This window comes from Alosa sapidissima, chromosome 15 (genome assembly GCF_018492685.1).
Source record: "Alosa sapidissima isolate fAloSap1 chromosome 15, fAloSap1.pri, whole genome shotgun sequence".
NCBI classification, from domain to species: Eukaryota; Metazoa; Chordata; class Actinopteri; order Clupeiformes; family Clupeidae; genus Alosa; species Alosa sapidissima.
In genome coordinates, this window is record NC_055971.1 from 26,280,088 (window position 1) to 26,282,785 (window position 2,698).

Consider the following 2,698-nt stretch of genomic DNA (forward strand, 5'->3'; position numbering starts at 1 on the left):
ATGTTTCGTTCACTCTTTCTCTGCCCTTCTCTCTCTCCCTCCCTCAGTTTCTATCTTTCCTTCCTTGTCTGTTTTCTCTCGGTTTCTCCAGGGTTTGTTTTATCAGACTCTTATTGACTTTGATCTCTCTCTCTCTGTTACCTTTTTTCCACCACTTCCTCTCTCCTTTTTTCTGTTTTCTTGCTGCCTTGATCCTGCCCCCTCTCTCTCTCTCTCTCTCTCTCTCTCTCTCTCTCTCTCTCTCTCTCTCCTCTCTCCTCTCTCTCTCTCTCTCTCCTCTCTCTCCTCTCTCTCTCTCTCTCTCCTCTCTCTCTCTCTCTCTCTCCTCTCTCTCTCTCTCTCTCTCTCTCTCTCTCTCTTGCTCTCTCTGCTCTGTCTGTTCTGGTGTTTGTAATTAGCAGTATGTAGGCGGCAAAGAGAGACGATGACAGCAGCTCCAGTTTCTCCGAGCAGAGTTTGAACAAGGGGAATCCCCTGATGGGTTTTTGCTTGTTGCTAACACACACACACACACACACACACACACACACACACACACACACACACAAACACACACACACCTGTGGGATGGTGGTCTGTACTCACACACACAGGAACAATCACAGGCCTACAGGGGTGTGTGTGTGTGTGTGCACGCTGTATTTGTTGATGCAACGTTACGCTGTCATCTCTACCTGAGCTGTTTTTAGCTTGCCTGGAATCGTTCCCGCGTGGCGTAGGCTAATGTCAGAGTGAGCCGTGTCTGAGCCCTGCCCCGGTGAGCAAGAAGTGCTAAATGGGACAGAGCAGCGCAGAGCCAGAGCCAGAGCAGACAGCCTGGGTGGGTGCGAGGGTGAGCTCAGCGCTAACGGGCTAATTATGATGACGACGACGACGGCGACGACGGCCGACTGTCTCTGAGGATGCTCCACTTCTGTCCCTGTCTGACTGCAGAGGCACACAGGAAATGGTGCTGCGGGGAGGGAGGGAGAGTGAGTAGAGGGGAGAGGGCAGGCTGGAGGTTGGCTTCTCATGCTGACAACTTTCTGTGCAGTTTTGTTGTGCACACGGTGTTCTGTCATCGTTGTGGTTTGGTCGGTTGGGTACGTGTGCGTGACTTTCGGAACATTTGCAATATAGGGCACAGCGGTTAGGTTTTGGAAGATCAGTTACTGTGCATTCTAATCACACACACACACACACTAATGTGACTGTAATTTTATGTGTATCAGTGTTAGCAGTGTTTAATGTCCACACCATGCCCCAGCTGCCTGTCCATACTCCTGTCCTTGTAAACCACCAGCCTACACTCATCAGTGTGATCGTCAGTTAGGCCTATGTCAACACCATTACTGTTGGCCTCTATTTGCATGGTAAACTGCCTGGGTACAGTCTGTAGCCTGATCGCTGTGTGGATCTTTGTGAGACCCCAGAGCCTGTGGTTAACGTCTGTGTGTGCGTGTGTGTGTGTGTGTGTGTGTGTTTGTGTGTCTGTGCGCTCGTGTTCTCTCACGGACGAGGAAGTGATGATGATGGTTTGTGTGACTTCCTGGGTTGATCACTAGGGCTGATCTTAATAATCCTGCACCTACGAGTTAAGTCCTGACTCTGCTGTTCACATGTTTGCATACCCATTCCACAAGAGGAAGCTAATGCACCAGGAAAAGTTTTTAGCAATATCGTGGGAATGTGGGGCAATCTTATATATAATAATGTGGGGCAGTATTGTTCTAGTGCATTTCCATTGATACTGGCTAACTTTCCTTTTCTGGAAAACAATCAGTTGGCAAATTATCATGACCATCCAATCAAAACACATGGAACCAGTTTTGTAGTTGCGCAGCAACATTGCTCAGAAAGTTGGCCCATGTATCATCACTATTGGGTATTGGGCTCTGCTCGGTGTTCCTGTAGTTGTTGTTAAAGATACAAGTTCCTCTGCCGTCCGGTCCTTCAGCTAATAGCTAACAGCACCAATGGCAGCAGCTCCAGTCCAGTATGACTTTGCCCTCTGTGTGTGTGTCTGTGTCTGTGTGTGTGTGTGTGTGTGTGTGTGTGTGTGTGTGTGTGTGTGTGTGCCCGCCCTTAGGCCTCTACTGTTACGCCTTTATGTTTGTGGCCTTAACGCTATCAGCCGATCTGTCCGTCCACAGAAAGCACTAGAAAGGCCCTTGAGTCCTGCATGACTTGCCCTCTGCCTTTGTCTCTTGGTGTGTGTGTGTGTGTGTGTGTGTGTTTTTTAATGTCAAACAGGGTCATGCGTACGTGCGTCTGTTTGTGTTAGTGAATGTCAAACAGGAGTGTGTGTTTGGAGATGTAAATACCTCGGCGCTAACACCAGTGCCTCTAGAAGCAGCCTCCAGCCTTAGGCCTCCAATGCTACACCTGACACTCAGGGCCGCCATGCTCCAACGCCCTGCCAGGGTTGCCAACTGACGGAGCAGATTGTGTGCCATGCCACCATGCCAGGCTCATCTCTCGAGGTTTGGCAATGGTACTTGACCGCATAGTTTCGGAGCATGGCAACCACAGTGGAGTGTTTAAGTTGGAACCAAGCCTGAGAATGGCAGCCTTTTTTCCCCCAACTCCCCTCCCTGTTGATTGGCCAGTGGTTCTGTCAGTCATGCTGTGTGTCCGTGCCACCGGGCTACTCTGTCCAATCACAAGCCTTGGCCTCAGAGTGCCAGGACTTCTCATTATCCACTGGCCAGCAAACCAT

General features: G+C 50.0%; 2 protein-coding genes across 2 annotated transcripts in view; one reads left to right on the plus strand and one right to left on the minus strand.

Moving 5' to 3' along the window:
- Positions 1 to 306: 306 nt before the first annotated feature.
- ap2s1 (adaptor related protein complex 2 subunit sigma 1) overlaps positions 307 to 2,698 on the minus strand; it is a 21,726-nt gene continuing 19,334 nt past the window's right edge. The window contains exon 7 of the transcript XR_006022810.1: positions 307 to 327. The gene's annotated coding sequence lies outside the window, so the exon portion shown is untranslated. The remainder of the gene's footprint in view (positions 328 to 2,698) is intronic.
- Positions 776 to 2,698, plus strand: part of rab4b (RAB4B, member RAS oncogene family) — a 10,529-nt gene continuing 8,606 nt past the window's right edge. The window contains exon 1 of the mRNA XM_042063108.1: positions 776 to 832. Within this exon, the coding sequence (XP_041919042.1) occupies positions 776 to 832 (57 nt within the window). The remainder of the gene's footprint in view (positions 833 to 2,698) is intronic.